Source organism: Carlito syrichta, unplaced genomic scaffold, assembly GCF_000164805.1.
Source record: "Carlito syrichta isolate Samal-C Ts95f unplaced genomic scaffold, Tarsius_syrichta-2.0.1 Scaffold303264, whole genome shotgun sequence".
Lineage (NCBI taxonomy): Eukaryota > Metazoa > Chordata > Mammalia > Primates > Tarsiidae > Carlito > Carlito syrichta.
In genome coordinates, this window is record NW_007247360.1 from 3,184 (window position 1) to 25,110 (window position 21,927).

Here is a 21,927-nt window from a genome sequence, read left to right on the forward strand (position 1 = left end):
AGCTATTTAGGTGACATAGTTAATTCTCTGTCACAGGCATTTAATCTCCAAAGTGCAAGGTAGGGATGGAGGACCACTCTAAGATACTGATGCATCCTATACTCTTTGGCTAGATATCACAAAGGTGCAACTTGGAATAACGAAAGTAGGAAGTTGACCCTGTTTGTTAAAATGCCACTGAACTCTCCCTTGCATAAAGTAAGTATTCACTAACTAGCTGTTTCATTTACTTACTTTGTCACTGGCTTTGTGCACTTACATAATAAATGGCTTTTTTCCCCCTCTGTAAGTTGCTGGTAATAAGGATGGAAGTTGAGTGTGAAGTTGAATTTTAGACTGCTTCCCTCATGCACAATGACAACTGTGATAACCTCTGCAACTAATAAGGTCAAGCTATGGCTCAAGAGGAGAGTGACATGTCTACAAGCTGTATGAGATGAACCTGAAAAGTGACCATTCAGACTTTGTGGGGTGGAAGGAAGCAAGCTAAGTGTGGAGTATCAAAGTCAGAAGAGTGTGAACAACTATGTGTGTAGTTTATACACACATACACACACACACACACACACACACACACACACACACAAACACACACACACACACATACTCATGCCAAACCCTTCTTAATAAAACTGTCTTCCTTCTAGGTTTACATACTGGTCTCTTCCTTTTCTACCTGTAGACAAAACTTCTGAATTGTTTTATAGAAATTGATAGTATTAATTTAATAATACTTTGGCCATTTGCAATTAATCTCTTCTTCCCCTCCCTGTACATTCACTCAGTATCTATTGATGAATCAAGTATGGGGCAGCCATCAGATCTACTGAGAAGAGTAAGATGTGACCCTGCAACCTTTCATTTATTAATCTAGTCTCACTCAAGTTGACAAATAGATTGCAAGATTCTATCTTTGATTCTCCTTTTGGATATCATCATATAATTTGTAAATAAATTCATGCTAATATACTTGCTGCTCAAATGCAAGGTAGTTTAAAGAAAGCCATATTTTAGCTGGGCTCGGTGGCTCAGCCTGTAATCCCGCACCTTTGGGAGGCTGAGGTGAGTGGATTGCCTGAGCCCACGGGTTCGAGACCCGCCCGGGCAGCGAGACCTCATCTCTACAATAAATCAAAAAATCAGCCGGGCGTGGTAGCGCATGCCTGTAATTCTGGCTACTCGGAAGGCTGAGGCGGAAGGATCGCCGGAGCCCAGCAGGCGAGGCTGCGGTGGCCAGGAGCGGCCACTGCACTCCTCCAGTCTGGGCAACCGAGTGAGACTCCAACTCAAAAAAAAAAAGCCATATTTCAAAGTAGAGGTCGGCAAATCTTTTTTTTATAAAGGACCAGATAATACATATCTTAGGCTTTGTTTGCCATACGGTCTGCCTTGACCACTAGATTCTGCCATTGTGGAGTGATAGCAGCCATAGACCATACATGATGAATGAATAAGTGTGTCTGCATTCCAATGACGCCTTATTTAGAAAAACAAGTGATGGACCATATTTCCCCCTCATTTCAAAGTGTGCCAGCCCCAGTTTTATGAAATAACACATATGGGGGTTGAACATATTATAAAGAACATCAATAAGGGTTTAAATCGGTGGTTCTTACCCTTTTTTTGAGTCATAAACTCCTGTAAAAAGTGATTGAACATCACCACAGAAAAATACACCTACAAAATTCCACGTTCAGTTAATCAATTCAGATGAATTTCTATTTGATTAGTTCTATAACAGGTTATTCATGAGAAACTAAGGTTGTTTAGTGTATATCCTCCCTAGAGATGGAATTATTTTACTCTCCCTCAAAATGCCATTTGAGGTCCTCATCAGATCTTGGGCTGAAACCAAAGATGCTGTAAGGGCACAGAAACTCACCCATGATCTCTTATCTCTTCTGCCTATCACAGAATGTGGCACTGTGATTCTTCTACACATTTTACCTTCGTACTCTTCTTGCTCCCTTTTGTTCAGCAACTGAGCAAAAATCTAGGAACAACCTTCATTCTCTGTTTAACATTCATTTCTAGCCCTCCACTGTGTGAGGCATTCTGCTCCAACACGAAGACTCACCAGCAAGCAGTGCACGGAGTCCCCCCTCAGATCTGTGTCTGGTGCCTGCAGTAAACGCCAGTCTCTGCCTTTGTTATATGTGATAAAAGTCTTCACTTGGTTGTCAATCTTCTTGTTAGCCAAGAACATTCCCTTTATCCCTGCTACCTGGGAAAAATTGACATGGCTGAAAAATACATCAATGTGAGAAGGGATATATTTGTTTACTTAAAAAAAAGAAAAAGCAGGTTGTCAAAATTAGTTAAGAGCACTTGTCTTAGAGGAAAGAAAGAGTTAGGATAGGAGAAAAGGCATGATGCTTAAGTACAATGACTCCCAGGACGATTGGACAGAAAGCAATAGATTAGTACCCCTTATCATATGGGGGCCATAATACAAGTTTGATAGTGGTTTTTTATTACACATAACATAGACTGGCAGTAGCCTGCAGTTGTCAAGATATAAGCTTCAATTTTTTTCAGTTCTGTTGCTTGGTAAATAATAAATAAATCTGGGCTAATTTTTTGTACGCTAGAATAGCACCCAGAGTGTCAAATACTTGATCTCATTTAATCCTTGTAATAGTCCTTCTAGGTATATCGTTTATTACATTTCACAGATAAGGCTCATTCAAGTAAAGTAACTTGCCCAAGGTGACACTGCCCAAGGACACACAGTAAGTGTCAGACCTGGAATTTTAACCCAGAACTCACTGGCTTCACAGCTCATGCTCCTAATGGCTAGGTAAATTATTAAGCTATTTGCAGGTTTGGGCAATTGAAAGAGTTCTGTTAAAGCTCCTGTCCAATTACTATTGCCTTTTTTTTCTGTAAAAGATCTCTTTTTCTTAAGTCACCAAAATAAATGGAACATAAATAACAGCTTTTAAACTTTAACAGTAATTTCTCTAAATCATCAAATAATTTCCACTCCATTCTTGGAATACTGTTGTTCTTACCTAAACAATTCTTATTAATTATTTGGCTCTGAAAATACAGTTACATCCTTTCCTTCTATATGTTAGAAAAGAGGTAACAATGAGTAAATTGTCAAAATTGTGCCAAAACAAATCATTAACAGTGTATTATATTTCTCAGGTGTTTTAGAGTTTATCAAACACATTCATGCATATTTTAAGCTGCTTGAAATTAGCACAACCAAACAAACTAGAGGGCAGTGAATAAACGGACTAAAAGTGTAGGGAAGTCAATTCTAACACTGCATGTATAACACTCATTCTAACACTCATTTAATATTCACAATAATCATGATGATGTAATTATCTCTAGCCACATTTTAAAGATGAAGAAATAGACACTTATATTAAGTTACTTTCTGGAGTACACACAGGGAGTAATCAACAAGCTAGCAAGCATATTTGAACTCATTTAACTTAACTCAGACACTTTATATTATAATATGATAAAAAAAAATTTTTTGAATTGGTATTTCACTCTGTTGCCCCAGCTAGAATGCAGTGGTACGATCATGGCTCACGGCAGCCTTGAATTCCTGGGCTCCGGAGATCTTCTCACCTCAGTCTCCCAATTAGCTGGGACTACAGATGCATGCCACCATGCCTAGCTAATTTTTTGATTTTGTTGTATAGACAAGAGATCGCTATGTTGCTCAAGCTGGTGTTGAACTCCTGGGCTCAAGCAATCCTCCCGCCTCGGCCTCCCAAAATGTTTGTAATATAAGCATAAGCCTCTGCACCCGGCTGATAATATGTAAAATTTTAAGCAGAATAGTGAAGCAATAACTGCTATTTTTTCAGTCCTTGCAAAATACCAAACACCATGCCCAGTACTTTATCTATAAAATCTCTGATACTCACTACAAACCACTACTACAGCTTTTATCCCAATTCTATAGATGAGGAAACTGAGGTGCAGACAACATTTAATAGCTTAAGATCATAGAAAATTGAGGTTGATACCAAATCTGACTTCCAATTCTCTTTCAGCAAATACGACTTTGAACTTGTCAATTCAAAAATGTGTGATCAATAGAACACGCATTTTGCCTTTACTTTTGACACAGACCTCGTTAGTTTGTACCTGCTGATCTGGGATCATTCAAAGTTGGGCCAAATTTGTACTCTTTTGAAACAACAAGTTTGTTAAGCAAATACATGGCATAGATGAGTTGCTGAGAGGAATACTTTGAACTACTTAGGAAAACAAGCTACATTCTGGGCAATCAACAGCAGCCAGAACAATTTCTTATACATTGCCGATCCTCAACAAATGTAGAAGCCATAAACTCCAGGAGCTTGCCACCTCCCAACAACAATGTGTTAATTATGAATAATATTTAGTAATTCAGTCTACCAGCTCCACAAGGGCTGCTTACCAGGAAACTCCATATTGGTTTTGCATATGTTCAGGAGGCTGTTACATTCTTAAATACGACTAAACTGCCAGCTTTTAAAAATTAAACTACATAAATCAGAATTTTCACAAAGTCATATTGATCTTCCCTCCAGAACATAGCCAGAAATGAGAAACGACTCTGTCTTAGCCATTCAACACACTAGAGGGTTACAATAAGTACAGAAGGAATAAAAATGTTGCCTATTTCAGTAGTTTCATTGCCCATTTTCCTTCCTGCCTTCTCCCTCTTTTGGCAAAGGTGTCAGAGCAGGGTTATGCATGTTTACGAGCTGGTTCATTTGATTTGCATAAGTGGTGACTTTATTGGCCCCCAACTGCTTGGCATTATCAAATGACTCTTGAGCAAAGAGCTGTGCTTTGTAATTCATCTCTGGCAGCTTGGCCTTCAGGTTTATCTTAAGGAATAAAAACTTGGCAAAATAAAGGGGATGTGTGTTAACAGGAGATAGAGCTGGAGAGGGTCTGCTTATACTCCTCTTGCAGCCGCGCACTTTATCCATTTGAGTCTGTTTTTTTTCCCCTCCTTTGGCCTGGTCTACAAAAATGGCTACTCCTACTCTCAGATTTCTGCACCACTGTTTCTTTCACTCTGAACTTGAGAAATGCAATTTTTCTGTATGTCTCACTGCAACCCCTAGATATGAGGGGCTTTCTTCTAGGACTCTTGTCTAAAATCTCCTCATATGTTTCTTGGAAACTCGACCCCCTCGCTGCAGAGCTTTGACTATCAAAGGGGCAGTATTAGTGCCCATATGTGGACTATGTGTGGGTACACATGTGGGTATGTGTGTGCATGTATATACATGCATGTATCTGTGCGTGCATGTAAGGTCTGAAGTTCCGTTAAGGATGAGAGGACGCATTTACACTGTCAGATAACCTCTTTTTGTATCCGCCCTACATGCATATTTATGAAATGGAGTGGGGAAAAGCTATATTCCCAGTGGAAAACATGCCTTTACACAGACACAGAATTTCCATGGAAAATATTCCTATGGGAATGATATATCCCACTCTTGGGAGTTTATCTTCCTTTGGGAAAGGAATTGTTACCTTTACTGCCTTTTAAAATTCTGCACAAAGATCTCAAAAGCTACTTTTGTCTCTTTGCTTCTCATGTGCAGAAATTTGATACTAAAAGTCTCTAAAAATAATTAATAGTTATTTCTTATTATGCAATATCATAAAAAATAAGATACTATTTTGATAAGACTTTAGATATGAAGTGTTATAGCTTAAAACCTAAACTTAACATGAACCACATCAGTGCATCTATGGTGCCCCAACAGAGTCTCAAAGCACTTCCATCCCTTCTCTTACCTGACTCTCTGTGTTTATATAGGCCAAACTCCACTCCCTTGGGCATCCTCCTGATTTGTCTCTATCCGTTCATCAAAGTCAAGCTCAATAAACCTTTTTTAGAAACCAGAATCGCTTTTCATCCCGATTATCCTAACACTTCTCTGTTCTTCAATTTGTCGCTCATATAGATGGTACCTACATCTTGGCTCTCAACACTGTGAAAACTTCTTATGGGACTCAATCTCCCATAAATATCTCTAGTATTCCTGATAACGCAATTCTAATTTTGTTTTCTCCTGTGATCTCTCACATTATGTTTGCTCCCTCTAATATCATCTTTGGATTATCATTCACTACATCATATTACTTCTTTTAAAATTAATAATAGTAAAGGCACATTATATAATGAGCCCTGCTTTAGTTTTTAATGAAATAGGTAGTAAGAGTTCTGCCTTAGAAGATATAATATCTAAGCCTCTGGTAACCTCCATCAGGGAGAGGATGGAGGGGAGAAAAGAGGAATGACTACTAATGGCCATGGAGTATCTACACTGGATAATGAATATCTTCCAGAATGACTGTGGTAATGGTTCCACAGCTCTGTGAACATACTAGAAACCATTGAATTGTACATTTTAAATGGGTGAATTATATAATACATGAGTTACATCTCAATAATGCTTTAAAAAAAGAAGATATAACAACAATAACTGTAATTCAAATTTATTGAGTGATTATGAAGTGTCAGGTACCACAGGTTAAGCATCCAAAGATCCTAATTTGAAAATTCAAAATCCAAAATTTGAAATTTTTTTTAGCGCTGACATGATGTCATAATGGCAAATCCTACACCTGACTTTAGGCTATGAGTCATAGTCAAAACACAATCCCAACTCTAAAGAAAACAAAAATTTAATGTGATGTATATCTCAATAGAGTAATTTGATATTTCCAAATTATATGAATGTATTATATTACAACACATACCCTGAAACTATGTACGCCTATTATGCATCAATAAAAATAAATTTTACCATGAAAAACCATGTTTTATGCATAAAATTATTTAAAATATTGTATACAATTACCTTCAGACTATGTGTATAACATATATATGAAACATAAATGAATTTCATGTTTAGACTTGGGTCTTATTCTCAAGATACGTCTCTCTTTTTCCATATATATTACATATATAATATATATACAAATATCTCAAATTTTGAAAAAATCTGAAAACCTTCTGGTTTCAAGCATTTCAGATAAGGGATACTCAACCTGTACATTAAAGACTTTGCAAACATGAGCATATCAATCTCTTCATGCACTAGAGTTAATATTATCTTCAATTTACAAATGAGAACCCTGAAGTTCAGATGCAGCCAATCGCTTGGCTAAAGTTATTCTGCTAGGGAATCTTAGATCTGGACTCCAAGTCTGTCTAACTCCAGAGTCCTCACACTTAAACCTGTGGCTGCATTGTGTCTTCAAACTTCTCTTTCATCCTAAAGTATCCTGAGAGAAATATCATATCAAGATGTGCTACTCACCAGAAACTGCACTTTATTCACACTTCAGTATATTTACTTAATAGTCATTTAGTAAATATTTTCTGAACATTACTAGGTTTTTCATGATTTTCTAAGCACAGAGAATATAATACCTACAATATCTAAGCAATACTGACTTTTGAAAGTTAGAAAGTGCTAGGTGCTGAAAATTTGGATTTTTTGTTTCTGTGTGTGTGATTTAAAGCAGCAGTCCCCAACCTTTTTGGCATTAGGGAAGACAATTCTTCCATGGATGGGGTGCGAGTTGGGGGGAGATGTGCCGTCAAACCTCACTGCTAATGTTAATCAGTATTTGCAGCTGCACCCCAGCACTAGCATCATTGCCTCAACTCCACCTCAGATGATCAGGCATTGCATTTTGTAAGCCACACACAACCTAGATTCCTCGCATGTACAGTTCACAATGGGATTCACACTCCTATGAGAATCTAAAGCTACTGCTGATCTGATAGCAAGTGGAGCTCAGGTGGTAATGTGAGCAATGGGGGACAGTTGTAAATACAGATGAAGCCTTGCTGGCTCAACCACTCTTACCTCCTGCGGTGTGACCCAGTTCTCAACCGGCCCATGGCCCAGGGGCTGGGAATCTCTGATTTAAAAGGAGAACCCCAGATATCTCCCTTTTTTTATGTTTATTCCCTGGGTGGTTTTCTCCTGTACCAACTCTTCATGCAGAGGTTAAGTTGAGGGGATCCTTGGGCAGGGGTTTTTGCTCATTTCTGCCTCTGATAGTAAGAGATGAATGCTCCCATCCTTTCAGTCCCAGATTTAAATTACACATCTTCAGTACCAACATTTGAAAAAAAAAAAATGAAACCACAATTGTGGCAAGAATGAGGACATATTCACGATCGTGGTTTCTCTGGGTTTTGTAGATAGAATATTTTTCTCTTCTAAACAGAGGGTCCCAGACAGGAGGGACATATATTCAGCAGGGATCAGCGGCCTCTGATTTCCTAATTTTATAATCAGAAAACCCATTGGCCAATTAAAGTATACGTGTTCTTTCTTTTTCTGTTGCCCTAATCAGACAGCACTCCCCTTTTAGAGAGAGTAGCTTTAAATAATTAGATGCTCCATTCAATATACTGTAATAAATATGTCTTGGATGGGAGATCATTCTTACCCTGGACTGAAAGAGGCAGGTTTTCTCCAAGAAATCACACTGTAAGCTATATCACCATGACCACTGAGTTTTCTCTTTTAGAGAGGAGGGACTTATAATGTGCAGAAGACACTTTGTATGTAACAGAGTATGCCCTGGTCACTGGTTGTGTCTTTCATGATGCCCACCAGTGCTTACTCATGTATATACACATCCTTGTGCATTCTGAATTTCTCAGCCAGGTGGTTTCATGCCTGACACAACGTTTTCCACTCTGCTAGGGTGAACTGTCATTGTTCATTAAGCCAAAGTGCTCTTCATCATCATTAATTAATATTCCTTTCCCAAAGGAGAGAGGATATTGTCCAAAGCTATCAGACTTCCTCTCCTCATGCACACTACAAAAATGTACTAGGAATCACTATTTTCAGACACACTAGTCACTTTTGCTCTGGCCATCCTTCAGGCACGCTGTCTTCTATTCTCAAATCCATATGATACCACTCGAACGTTCATTCCATTCAGAAATAACAGAATTTTAAGACACTTGTTTTAGACTTTTCTTACACAAATACATCCACTAGATAAGACTATGAGCCTCATGTAAACATAGCTTCAATTTAGCTATAACTCAGCACCTGGTTCGGAAGGTTGTGCACACACAATTTTCTCCTTCCTGCCTGGTTTCTTCCACTGCTAGAAAAAGTCGAACACTATTTACCCTGCCTTTCAATGTCCTTCAATCTTTATGCTATTACTCCTCCACAGCAAAATATAAGCCCTGTGACTGATCTTTCAAGGAAAACATGTTAGTTTGTAGTTGAGAGTTGGCATACTTTAAGAATTAGGTCCTAACTCATCCCATATACACGCATAGTTCTAGGATAGAAATATAGCATCTGTTGCCAGGTTGTAAATATGTGTGCAAAAAATGGTTAATTTTAATGAGAACTGTGCTTCCTTCTGCATTTCCCACAAAAACCCAACAACAACGCACATCCCTGGTACACAGACCCACCCGCACACTTATGCATTATACAGTTCACCTCTGTTAAAAATAGCTTAAAGAGAATACAAATACAGGAATAGCAAGTAACTGGCATGCAGAAACATACAAACAAAAAAAGAATGCCATTCTTTTCAGTCACCCCAAATGTGAGTAGAAATGGATTCCATGTACCTCTGTAACCCACCACCTCATATGTTGCTCATCTCTACTCCTTATTAATTTATTTATGGATTTTCTTACTTTTCATTTAACTCTAAGCTCTCATCACTCATTACAATTCTACTGGAAAATTCATGCTGGATGACTTCCAGCTTCCTGCTCACCAGAACAATCAGATTTAAGGGAACATTTGTGCCAGACTCTGTGTCAGCCAATATTCTTTCTATCTAGGTAATCAGTAGATACAGCACGGCCATTCTGATCACATTAAGTTCAATTCAAGTTGCTATGAACTGTCAAGCTAATAAAATAAAGACTCTACTCTCCCAGCCCCAGGATGCAGAACACCTTTACATAATACAGTCACACCACTGCTCAAAGTGATAATAATAAGAGTTGGTATTTTCCCTACAGATAGTCAACCACGAGAGACACAAAGGGAAAACACAAAAATTAGCAAAGCAATATTTGTGATGACCAGAGGTTGCCCTGTTTCCTCTTCTCATTTCATACCTGGGACCAATGCCTGAAACCAGAAAACCATTTATGAAAACAGTTGCAAATAACAAGACACTGAAAAGTCATTTCTGTCCAAATCTGTCTTTTCCATCATCACGGGACCAATTATAATAATCTTTATTTCTGGCAGAAAACAAAATTTATCCAGAGAATCAATTCCACATTGACTTGAAATGAGGGAAGGGGATAATCAGGAAGGGGAAAATACAACCTTAAAATCAGAAAATGTTTTTTGGGAGGCCAAGGATAGAACTAGGTCCAGGAAAACACACTGGGTGATTAGGCTGGGGCAATTGCTTTGACTACACATCAGTCAATGCTTGGAGCAAGAATATCTCTATTGTAAATGTTGAATTCAGGCAAGAAAATGCATGGCATTTCAATAAAACATACTTCAAGTTTAAATCAATCTTTATATGCCATTTACAAATGAAGAAAGACACGTGGCAATTTACTTTTGTTTATAAGAAGACAACTAGTTGGTGTTAAAAAATGTCAGATGACTATGCTAAATGCCATATGGAAAGAAGCAGAAGAAGTAGAAACCCAAAATAATAGAAATGTATTGGACATTAAAACAATATGGGTAGATTTAGACTATAAGAAAAGAGCATTGTATTGGTACTTGGATATACTGGAATATATTAATTATGCTATCTATTATTTGTGGGCATTGCTGAATTTCAGGCACTGTATTCAGTGCTTTACAAGGATTAACTCATTTAATTCTCAGGGAAAGTCTATCAAGTAGGTATTATGTTTATCTCCTTTTTTTTTTTAGAAAGCAGAATTTATTGAGAGGACAGATAATCTCCCACAGTGGGAGGGGACCCGAAGGGATTGCATATCTCCTTATTTTAAACAAGGAAACTGTGGCTCAGAAGTTACCGAATTTGTCTCAAGAACACACACAAGTGGCTCTGGCAGAATTTAAGTCCAGGCAACCTGAATCCAAGATCTTTAAAGTAAATTTTATTCAATAAGAATTTGAAAATAAATCATCAGAATATGCAAATGTCTTCTAGAATACATGTTCAGTTTGAAGCTTATATAATATCTTTATTTTATTTATTTATATGTTTATTTGAAACATGTACAGGACAGAAAGTTTTTAAAAAGTATGAGAAAGTTTGCAGTACATTTTTGTAAATATATCCATACAAACTATGCCCTATACTAGTCTGCTATTACAAATACTTGGGCTCTAAATCAGGCATACTGCTTACTAACATGCTTTTTTACACATGCAGAGAAGTTTAGATACTAAAAGAAAATCACCAAGATCTCATGAAGGAGGGAAGGCAGAACACATTAAAAGGAATTACAACGATAGGTTAAAATGGTTTTAGTGAAATTACTTTCTTTCACAAGGGATATAACTCCCTTGCCTTGTAACACAAACAACTTTTGACTCACTGAACTTAACCAAACGATAGCATCATTATAACTGTACACATCTGAATTCCTTTTAGATTTTTTTTTCAGATGGAATATAGGTACATGATTGTGTTTCCCAAATTCTGAATATGTTTTTAAATGGCTTATTATAACCTATTATAAATCCTTCATAGCACATGATAAGACTGACAAATGGCTAAAATCCTTCCTGAAACAGCAGCTTTCTTTCCACCTAACTGCCTTCAATAGCAATTAAAGCATCGATGTTTATCGTGAAAGTGAGCTGAATCTTTTCTTTTGAATCTTGGTTATTTTGAGAAACAAAGAGCCATAGTTTCCTAAGAGAAGTCTGGTAAGCTCTATTCTTGTTGTAGCTGTTTGTTTATTTTGTTTTTCTGGATTTTGGAGGAAAAGAACTCCATGGCCCTGTGAAAGGAAGGTCATTAGCCAGGGGAGGTTATATAGCTAGAAAAGTCTTTAAGTCCAAAAGGAGAGTCTTCTGACAGATCCCAGGAGGCCCCCCAATCCCCTTCAATCTTTCTTCTAAGAGGCAAGGGAGTGTTGCCCAGTGTTTCTTTACTCACCACTTGTCTGTCCTTCAGAGTTATGTTCAAGTATCACATGCCGATCACTCCTGTTCAAACCCTTCCATTGTTTGCTTCCCCAGACTTTTTCTAAGTCCTCTGGAACCTCATGTCCTTTGGACTTGGTCAAAAAAGAATCCCTCCCAGAGATGTTCTGCGGATTGCAAATTAACCAAGTAAAATGTCCTATGAATCTCTCCATCTCCCAAGAAGAATGAGGACATATAAGAACCCAGTATTAAAATGATCATGAAAAACAAGCCAGTGCCGGGCCTCCGTCAGCCAGTTGTGTGCTGCTGTGACACAGGACCATATATGCTTCATGACATACCTCATAGAGGTCAATCATGACATTGCCCTCAGGGCCTCTGCTGCTCTGGACATTCTCCAAGGCCAGGGTGAAGTATACACCACGTGTGTCTGAGATGTAGAGGTTGTATGTGTCGTTCTGGTTCCATTCTTGGACGGCTGTGAACACTTGGTTCTCATCTGTGCTGATGACATGCATGTCCTGAAGAAGACACAAGGATGTGAAGAAGGGAGAAGAGTTTTATACATTAAACTGGCAGGCATTCAAAGAGTGTGGAATCTAATGAGGAATACCTGAATGAGCACTTTAACGGAAGCTAGAGAGCTTACTTTTGCATATATGAGAAATAATAAATAATTAGTTGTGTTCATCATATATTTTCTTTGTCACTTGTGGGATTAAGTCAATAAAGTCACGAGAAAATGGGATAGAAGGTTGCTTGGTAGTTTAGTTATCACTGAATTGCATCATTAGGTAGTTTTAAAAATACTTTCTAGTCGGGCTTGGTGGCTCAGCCTGTAATCCCGTGCCTTTGGGAGGCTGAGGTGAGTGGATTGCCTGAGCCCGCGGGTTCGAGACCCGCCTGGGCAGCGAGACCTCATCTCTACAATAAAATTTTAAAAAATCAGCCGGGTGTGGTAGTGCGCGCCTGTAGTTCTGGCTACTCAGAAGGCTGAGGCGGAAGGATCGCCGGAGCCCAGAAGGTCGAGGCTGCAGTGGCTGGCAGCGGCCACTGCACTCCAGTCTGGGTGATGGAGTGAGACTCCAACTCAAAACAAACAAAAAAACCTTTCTTAAATATGTATATTTGCCAAGCACAAACATGGTACTTGCTCCGAAGTCTAATACAGAGCAGATATGAAGAAAAGAAGGAAAAACAGAGAGAAAATAGACAAAAATCTCTCCCAACATGGCCCATGGATTAGCAGCAAGGGCATAATGCAAGCTTGTTAAAAACAGAAAACATTAGGCCTCACCTAGGGAATTGAAATTTTCATTTTAATAAAGTCCCTAAGTGATTAGTATTCACATTAAACTTTGAGAAGTCCTGCCCCAAGGTTCAGTAACTCAAACCAGTCTCGCCCTACCCCTGAGAAAAACATTCGGCAGAGAACTCCAAAGTACTAATCTTCATGTTAATGAGTGTTTAAGGACTTAGCTGCTTATCAAAACCTTTACCCTGAGAGGTTCTGCAGGAAACCCCAAGTGAAAGAAGAAAAAATAGTCGGCATAATTGAAGATGTTTTCAAACTCTGGTGGTTCTGTAAGACAGAAACAAGGCAAAGGTAATGTGGAGGCAGAGCAGATGTCCCTCAGTTGGAAATTCCAAGTTTTTTCTTTTCCCATTCATAATTCTAGAGCAGTGCAATAGAGACTAATGACTGACCAAAACTTAGTGACTCAGATCAAGGCTTGATGTCTTTTGTAGGGAAGCTTGTTTATATGTTCTTGGCTGCCTTTTACCCTTTGCCCGAGGCAGTAAACATGGTACAATTTCCAAAATTAAAAACAAAACAACAACAACAAAAAAGCCCCAAAACAAAAAACTAAGCAAAATCAAAACAAAAGACTTGCAAATAATCACAAATGCAGAAGAACAATGTAGAAAGATTCTTGTCCTTTGTTTAGTGCAGTATCCAAATATTCCTAGAGGAACCATATTTTAATTTTGAAAAGCTTCAGGAGATCAGACAATGTCCTTGTTATCAATTCCATTGCTGGAAAATTGTACCTAACTTCTAATCTAAATTTCTCATTGTAATATATACCCATGCTCTCCCAATCAATCAACAATTTATCTCTGACTCTGCTCTAGACGTGTAGGAACAAGACTGTCCCTCCTCTTTAGTCTTCATCATAATGAACCCATGATCTCAGAAATAAAAAGTCTTTACCCAAAGGGTTTCATATTCTTCCCTCCTACTCAGACTGCATATGACATATTCTACAGTTTGGTAACATTTTTGTAGAAAAAATCATAGTGGGAAGGCCAAAAATGAGTTCTACTCATTAATTCAATGTGTTCTTATATCAGCCTAATATCTATTTACATTTTTTCTGGTAATTACAGTTGTCCCTCCATATGTGCCAAAGGATTGGCTCCAGGACCCTTACAGGACTCTCCAAATCCACAGATATTCAAGTTCTTTATATAAAATGGTGCAGTATTTGCATATAACCTACACACATCCTCTTGTATACTTTAAATAATCTCTAGATTACTTATAATCCCTAACACAATGTAAGTGCATGTAAATAGCTGTCATACTATACTGTTTATTCTTTATTGTATTGTTATTTTTATTTTTACTTTTTTCAAATATTTTCTATTCTTTGTTGGTTGGATCCACAGATGTGGAAGTCAAAGATCCAGAAGGCCAACTGTATTTTGATGTTCTTTGAAAAACAGTCTCATCCCTCTTTGACACATTCCCTTCCTATATTGAATCTAAACTCTTTGTTCTACCCTCAGCAGCAGAAATGAATTTCTTCTAGGCCTGATATTCAGAATATTCTTTTTCCCTGGCAAGAATGACTGGATAGGTGATAGCCATGGGCCCCAAGCAAATTCAATAAGACATGTTTCTAAAATGCCTATGGAATTATTAGAGAGACAAAAGAAGTATCTTAGTATTGGTTTCTAAGCAGTAAGAATTTTTTCAAAAAGTCAAAATCTACTGAAGACATATCTTGAAGGCAGAGGATAAAGACCACACTGATGAAAATAGGGTCAAAAGATAGAGATACATGGTCTAGTCCTGTGACATTCTTTGAGTTCATGGATGTGGACATTTAAGAAACATTTTCTACTTCCAGACTTTTCCCTTAGAAAAGATAGTATAATAAAATGGTTAAAAAAATGAACTCTGTAATAAAACTATTTAAATTCTAAACTTAGCTGTATGAATGAAACTCGGTGCCTCAGAATTTCTACCTGCAAAATAGAGACAATGATAGTTTGTTCCCCATGGAGTTGTGAGGATGAAACCAGTTAAGGAGTGTTAATCACTTATAATATTGTCTGGCACTTAGTGTATGATCTATACATGCTAGTTATTTTCTGTTGAATAAATAAGGTTGATTTAGCCTTTCTGTTTATTGCAAATATTAGTGCCCTAACGAATAAACTCAACACAAAGTGGTTCATCCAAGTGTTTTGTTTCTTTCTAACAGAGAGACCTAGCTATGGAAATTAGCTCCAGAGCTGTTCATCCATGGAGGACCAAACTTTCCATGGTTTCCCATCCTAGAGAGCAAAGATCTAAATCTTTACCCTGGTGTTTAGAATCATCAAACTACTTCCAATTCTTGTTTCCTTCCTTGTCAGTAGAAACAGCATAATCTCTAAATTCAAGTTGAATATTTCAATGATAGCTTGGCCCTTGCATAGTTTATCTCCACTTCCATTCTTTTAGAGTGAATTTCTGCACTGGTGAACCTCTGAGGTCCTCAAGATAGACATTTGATTAAATAATCCTAGGCTAGAGGACTAAAGTGGGTCACCCATACCATCAGTGGGTATAAAGTAAACTTTTATTTTGTAGATTTGGAACTGAAAATGCAGATGCATCAAATATTTTTATATAGGTCACTTGGAGATCTAGTCACTTGATGATAAATAAAATGACCATCTCTAGACAAGGGTCGAGATCTGGTCTTCTTCCCCTTCATATAAGTTAATTACATTGAACAGACATTTTAAAAATGATTTTGATCTTAACAATTTAACTTATGTATGTATTTATTGATTTGGGGTCTCATTTTGTTCCCCAGGCTGGGATGCAGTGGCACAAACACAACTCACCGCAGTCTCAACCTCCAGAACCCAGGCCATTCTTCAACATCAGCCTTCTGAGTAGCTGGGATCACAGGTGCATGCCACCATGCCTGGCTAATTTTTTGATTTTTTTGTGGAAACTCACTATGTGGTTCCACAAAAAAAATTCTGGAGCCTGGAATTCCTAGGCTCAAGCAATCCTCCAGCCTTGGCCTCTCAAAGTACTGGGATTACAGGAGGGAGCCACCAATCCTGGTCAATACTAACTATTTTAATTGAAAGGTTAGACATATTGCAATGTCATCTTTTTTTCCCTCTTAAATTTCCCCCTAAATTATCTTCTATTGAGAAAATGTACTTTTTCTCCCAAAGTGGCACTTTGTGTTTAATGCTTTCACTGAGTCCCAGGACTTTAGACCAAAATGGTATCTTTAGATCCTCTATTGGAGCATTTTTCTAAAGTCTGTTCTGTAAGACATGGGTTTTGTTTGAATTTAAATATATTTTAAAGAGTGGGAGGTTTCTTGAGAAAAACGTTTTAATTAATGCTGAATTAAAGAGCTTTCTTGCTCATAAGCCTTCAATATACCAGGGAGCTACTGTTACTATCTAGGGAAGAAACAGTGAGTGAAAGTTCATTTATATTTTTAAATGTATTTGATCACAACATCAAACTGTCATGAAGAATCACTAAAGACATTTAATCTGGTTAATATATGTGAGAAAATATCACTGTGAATCTAAACTCCTTATTTAACAAAAAAATGAGGATAAGAGAAATTGATAAACCAGCTCAAGGCTTCAAAGCAAGTTAGTGACAGATCTAGGTTCCTAATCTGGGTGTCCTGTTGTGAATCATGCAGACTTTGCATCACCCACATCCTGGTCCACATCGATCTTCCACCATGGAGACAACTAGATCCATACTAATAATAATATTACCTTGCTTTTATAGAGTACCTGTCCTCCAAAATGCTCAAAGCACTTTCCTATGTATTGCCTCATTTATCTTACTTGAGTAGCTCAGGATGGGCTCCAAGTAAGTTAAGGGAAGGAAGACTGTCACTTTGTCTCCCTGTCTGGAGGGCCTCATGTTCTTAATGGACACCGCAGCATTAAAATCAAATCCCCCCCCCAACCCCTGTCATTCTTTACCATTCTATTATTAAATATATATTTTTGGACACAAATCAGGGTGACTATGGGGATGATTTCTTTAAGAAAATGTGAGCATGAAAGTGCTGATTTGCCTCTCTTCCTCTGGTCGGTATGGGCTTTGCTCACTTCCAATCTCAGCAGCCCTGGCTCCGACAGGAAGCCATAAAATGTATGCACCTTTGCTGCTGATCACTCCACCCAAGCTGGGACTTCCTTCTGAAGGTGTAATGGGATTGTAATGAAGCATCTCATCACCTTAAATAATAAACACCCACCCAGACCAAATAATACATTCGCTTGCTGTACTAGATCCTAGTTTTTCTGGGAACTAGCTAAATTAATCACTGCATTGTGCCCTCAGAACTCAGATGAGACTGAATAATGGAACATGCTCTCCTGGGAGAGCAGGAGGAGGAGGAGGATAGACAGCCAAATCAGGTTAAAAGTAAAACTGTTTCCTTCCAGACTGGCTGGATGCCACTAGGGACAACTGTCAGCAGTGATCTGCATGATGGCTATGAACAAGCATTTAAAGGTGTCTGTTTCCCAAATCTCCAGTAATGGGTCCAGAAAAGTTTCTTTGGCTTGAAATTACTATTTCTGGGGATTTGTAGGTAAACAGGGTTTTCCTCTTGGTGCTCCTGATAGTAAACTGAATTTTCAGGGGGTGATGATACTATGTTTTAATAATAGAAGCTATTAATTTAGTTTCAAGGTAAGACAATTATAGTATAAAAACCACTACATTGTGAGTCAGGAGATAAGTTCTAACCTCTAGTCTGCTGTAAATAGAATTTAGTTTTGGCCAAGATGTATTCTACTTAAAGAGTGTATTCCCAAGTACGAACATGAGATGAGTGCCTCAAGTATGAACATGAGATGAGTGCCATTTTCTGATCAATCTCAATTTCCACATGCCTCTTGAACAAGAGCAGCATCTCACTTCATTGAGTATAATTCTTTTCATTTTTTTCTCCTTAGGTGCAAACCTTGTAAGTCAACTACTTCACTTATTGGTCAAAGAAACAACAATTTATTTCAGTGCTCAAGGAGAAAAAAAAAAAAAAAAAAAACTCCAGGTCTGTTGTCTTTAGTAAGGTAATGTGTTCATCTCTTTGATAAACCTTCCTGGGAGATTACAAGGGTAATTTGAACAACACTTAATTTCCCTTCCAAATACTGACTTTTTCCAATTCTAACCAAAGGCACAATTTCGATGTTGCAATTTCTTGTCTTATTGGGGGAAAAAAAGCTTAAGCCATATCAAGAGTAAGAAGTATTTAAATGTATACAAACACAGACTTACACACAGTTTGGGCAATTGTCACAGTCATTAATTTCTTAGCTGATGGAAATAATAACTGTGAATATGCATCTAGTTCTTTGGAATTAACAGTGCAATTCGATGAGTGTCATTAGCTATAGTGGGCTGAGATTTTTCAGCCCGCCTTTCACTATATGAGGGTTGGGGGTAGGGTCAGAGTGGTAGACAAGAAAGAGAATTCTGCCTGGAGAGGATGAAACAATCTGTTAGCTCTTCTGGGAAAGGCCACCTGCTATGCCATTGTGCTGTTCTTCACATGATTTCCTGGGCAGCTATATGGAGTTGATCCAAGATGGTATACTACAAAATCATGGATGAAAACACAAGAAAAAGAAACCAGAAAATTCAATCCAAAAAACAGCAAAAAAAAGTTATTTATGTTCTTTGTGTAACTCAAAGGCTTCAAAGTTGAGGTATAACTCTGTTTAAACCTGCAGAGTCCCCTTATAGACACACAGATCTCCCTTGATTAGGGCACAATACATTATCAATTTCTCTCTAGTCGCTTAAAAATATATCATAATGGCAGCAAGTTCGCAAATACGGAGCTTTTAGCTCCCGAGTTCGTTTTATCTCCACTAGGTGGCGCTCCATATTAACGCAGTTCTTTGGTGTTTCTGGAAAGATAGCCTGCGGAGGTCAGCAGTTGAGGGTATTTAACTTTTGTTTGCTACTATTTTCAAAAGGGTATGCCTTTGGGGAACTCTAAAAAGTTAGCTGTGCCCTAGAACTCTAAAGACAACCAGTCTCATAAGGTACAATGAGAGAGAAAGCCAAGGTTGAGGTCATGTGGCTGCATCAACTCTCAATAAACAATTAATAATAAAATGAGAGAAACGGATCACACCTGTTGCACTGATAAAACATCTAAAATATTTTTGTCTTGTTAGAAAACCAATACGTACTGCTTGAAAATCGTTACTATTGAAAAGCAAAATAAATCAATTGTTTATTTTGAGGTCCCCATAGCAAGAATTCCAGAAACAGAAAAAGAAGAGGAAGAAAGAAAAAGAGAGAAGGGCAATAAGACTGGCCAAAAAAAAAAAAAAGAAAGCAAGGAAGAATAAATCTGAGAAACAGAGATGAGGGATGACTTGAAAGAAATGCCTATGAGAGACTGAAAAGGGTCCTTAGGAAAGAGGGTGGAGGTGGGACAAAGTGAATGAGAGGATAGAGTGAAATGAAGTGATTAGGAACACACCTTGGGCAAAGCATATTTCGGAAGTTTCATCTGGGCAAATGCATTCCTTCGGTAGGATACGTAGTAATGTGGTCGTCCACCTGATGTCAGCTGGATCGCAAAAAACAAGGTTGTAAGAGCAACTACTATAACAGTAACAGGTCACAAAAAAACAACCACCTGAATGGAAGGTGTAGCAGCCAACACAACAAAGAGCAGGCATGTCTTTTGTGGACAAGTGTAAAAGAATGGCATTCAATTCAAAAACAACTTAAATGGTATATGTGAGTTGGTCAGAGGCCCAAACGGATCCTCCTGGACAAAAACACAATTCTTAAATTTGCACTGTGGCTCAGATGACAGGAAACATTTTCAGTCATTTTTTTTCCAAACAATATAAGCCTCAGGGTACATTGGCTCATTGCCCATCAGCAGCCCGGCTCTCTAGTCTATGGTCATACAAAGAGGTCCCCACACCATGTCAACAGGAAATTGTCCGGGTCAAACAGTGGCAGAGCTGGAGCCTCATATCTCTGGGCACTAAATTACAGCTTGATGGTGTCACATTCATGATTGTGAGCATGTCACACAGGAATACTGGCATGGCAGGCAGACCGCCAGGCCAGGATTGTGGTCCAAATTCACTACGGGTTTCTGTTTTTCAGAAGAAAATTACGAGCTTCCTCTCCTCATCTTGTCTAAGACATACAGCCCAATGAATCCTGGTGGGTACGAGGGAGGGGAAGAAGGGGTGCGGTCTCCACTTCAGCATGAGCTCCATGCAGGACACAGCATCAAGGGCACCATCACCAATCTCTGTCTCCTTTGTAGCCACTCTAAACCCCTATAAACACGTGAAGTTTGATTGTCAGCTGGAGTTTGTATACTTAGAATGTCAGCAAGCGTGGATGCTCATCATACTCAGGAATGTGACTGGAAAGTTATAATCCAGATCACCTCTTAGTCCTACCGATGGGTTACCAGGTCACGTCCATGGTGGCATGGGTAAAAAATACATGTGAAATTCTAAATGCAGAAAGGATTCTTATTCGTAAGTTATATATGCAAATTATAAACTGTTATTAGAAACCAGGAAAGTTCCTGGAAGCAGCACTAATAGAGAAATGAATTATAGACAGGACCAATATGTGTAATCATTTGAATGACACTTGATAATTTAACACTGAAATTTTCAGAGTATTCATTACTCATTTCCCTGAAATAAAAAAGAAATGGTGTGTGTGTGTGTGTGTGTGTGTGTGTGTGTGTCTGTGTGTGAGTATAATCTCAATATGTGTATTTGTGAAACATTTACAAAGTACATAGGCTGATGTTGAACATTTAAAAATGCTTCCTCAAAGCATACAATTAAATATTCTAAATAATAATTCCTTGTCCAAACAAATATTATATTATATACAAGTTATTTAGCAATTGTACCTTTGTCATTTTAAACAGAGAAAGCAATAACTGAATCTTCAAGTGAATTATCCAAATAATTCTAAAATTTTCCTTAAGTGCTGAAAACAAGCAAAGCATACTTGTTCCTTGTCTCTTCTCACCAGTCATGAAACTTTAGCTTCTCAGACTGTTTCACACTCTCTCCAGAGGTGAAAGACCTGACTGAAAACATCTCCTTAAACTCTCTTTAATCACAGTCAGTGCATGACAATAAAAACTGATTACTCTCCCTCTGGCCTTAACCTTTCACTACTTCCAGCCACCCCACAGCTCTACTTTCAAGGTGGGTATTGGGGAGGAGGTTGATTAGTTGATCATTCCCCTGACAGGAAGAGACTGACATATTTGCTCAGTTTTTTCCATAACTGGGAGCTTCTCTGGAATGTTGATAAGGGAGACAAATGGAATTGTGCATCATTCTGGAGACAATCTTACTACTCTAAGCAGTATCATCATGACCCCATGGTGATAAGATCCTCCAGACACATCCCAAAGGAACTAATTATTATTGTGCTAGAATGGAAACTTCCTCACAGACATTTTCCGTTTGTTGAAAATATGTTTTTCTTTCTTTCTTTCTTTCTTTCTTTCTTTCTTTCTTTCTTTCTTTCTTTCTT

The 21,927-nt window shown here is 38.1% G+C and overlaps 1 protein-coding gene across 1 annotated transcript in view; it reads right to left on the minus strand.

The window, feature by feature from the left end:
- Nucleotides 1-2,077: 2,077 nt before the first annotated feature.
- The window catches only part of LOC103260604 (VPS10 domain-containing receptor SorCS1), a gene marked incomplete at its 3' end in the record, with an annotated part of 460,792 nt that continues 440,942 nt past the window's right edge, over nucleotides 2,078-21,927 (minus strand). Inside the window, exons 8-10 of the mRNA XM_008058239.1 lie at nucleotides 19,871-19,960; nucleotides 12,431-12,610; nucleotides 2,078-2,224 (exon numbers count right to left, since the gene is read on the minus strand). Of these exons, the coding sequence (XP_008056430.1) occupies nucleotides 2,078-2,224; nucleotides 12,431-12,610; nucleotides 19,871-19,960 (417 nt within the window). The remainder of the gene's footprint in view (nucleotides 2,225-12,430; nucleotides 12,611-19,870; nucleotides 19,961-21,927) is intronic.